The sequence below is a fragment of the Myotis daubentonii genome, chromosome 10 (genome assembly GCF_963259705.1).
Source record: "Myotis daubentonii chromosome 10, mMyoDau2.1, whole genome shotgun sequence".
NCBI classification, from domain to species: Eukaryota; Metazoa; Chordata; class Mammalia; order Chiroptera; family Vespertilionidae; genus Myotis; species Myotis daubentonii.
Window position 1 is genome coordinate 68,746,752 of NC_081849.1, and position 1,358 is coordinate 68,748,109.

Consider the following 1,358-nt stretch of genomic DNA (forward strand, 5'->3'; position numbering starts at 1 on the left):
ATTCCCCTCCCCCTGTAAGCAATGCTTGGAATCAGGGTGCCAGTTGCCGTGATCACAATGAACCCCGTTCTAGAGCTCTCCCCAGGCCTCTACACAGGCTCAGGCCGGTCAAAGACGTCAGAATTTCCAGAAGGTCAATGGTCTGTAAGAGTGAAGTCTTCGGCGCTACTCTCCAGGTCCCTGCATCTAGACGAGGGGACCAGGGGACACGTCTAGATGATTTTCTTCACCTCGTCGTAAAGGACCAGAACGAAGCCACCGCCTATGCCCCTGAGGACGTTGCACCAGGCGCCCTTGTAGAAGGCCTTGAACCCCTCCTCCTTAAAGGTCTTCTGCCCGCAGTGGATGGTCCCCCTGTACATGATATCAGCTCCTTTGCACCCTGATTGCATCATCATCCGCCGCCTCACCGTGTCGAAGGGGTAGGAGACAAAGCCGGCCACCGCTGTCACCAGCTGGGCGATCACCCAGCTCACCATGATGTGCGTGTCCATGCGCTCGGGGAGCATGCCTTTGGCCGTGTTGTACAAACCGAAGTAGGTAGCCCGGTAGAGGACGATGCTGTACACGGAGATGTTGAAGCCCTTGTACAGGCCCCGGATGCCGTCAGACTTGCTGATCTTCACCAGACAGTGTCCCAGGCCTTTGAACTCCCGCTCGGCCTCAGATTTCCCCACGTCGGCCGCCAGCCGGGTTCTGGCGAAATCCAGGGGGTAGACAAAGCAGAGGGAGGTGACCCCCGCCGCCCCACCCGAGGCCAGGTTGCCAGCGAAATACCTCCAGAACTGCTTGCGCTTGTCCACGCCCCCCAGGAACACCTGCTTGTACCTGTCATTGAAGGCGAAGTTGAGGGCTTGCGTGGGGAAGTAGTAGATGACGTTGGCCAGGTTGCCTCGCCAGAAGGACAGCACGCCCTGCTCCTTGGGGATGCGCAGGATGCAGTCCATCATCCCCTTGTACTGCTTGTCCACTGGGATCTGCTTGCTGGCCTGTTGCACCTGCAGCAGCAACTTGATCCGCTCGATCGGGGCGACGGCCGTTTTGGAGATGGCAGCGGTGATGCCTCCCGCCAGGAAGTCCTTGATGAAGGAGTTTGCCGGTTCCGTCATGGTGGTGCGCAGCGTGGGGCGGGCAGCGGGCTCAGAGCCCAGGGGAGGTGCTGAGAGCCACAGGGTGAGTGTAGCTGGCTCGGAGATGCAGCTGATGGGACCAGAATTCGACCAGCCTTGCTGAGTGGGGTCCCATTATGGGGGGGGTCATTGTCTGCCACTATGGCTAGCCTGTTCCTGAGCCCATTGTGACAGAATATGAGTGGCTGATGGCAAGGGCAAACAGGTCTACTAGCCAAGTCATTCTAT

General features: G+C 58.8%; 1 protein-coding gene across 1 annotated transcript; it reads right to left on the reverse strand.

Annotated features, from left to right (window-relative positions):
* Window positions 1-212: 212 nt before the first annotated feature.
* On the reverse strand, window positions 213-1,109 carry LOC132211526 (ADP/ATP translocase 3-like). Its single transcript, XM_059656172.1, has one exon. The coding sequence runs from the start codon at window positions 1,107-1,109 to the stop codon at window positions 213-215; it is 897 nt and encodes a 298-aa protein (XP_059512155.1).
* Window positions 1,110-1,358: the final 249 nt, after the last annotated feature.

Excerpts from the sequence above, each read along its gene's own strand:
- LOC132211526 (XM_059656172.1), bottom strand. The coding sequence starts at position 1,109 with ATGACGGAACCGGCAAACTCCTTCATCAAGGACTTCCTGGCGGGAGGC.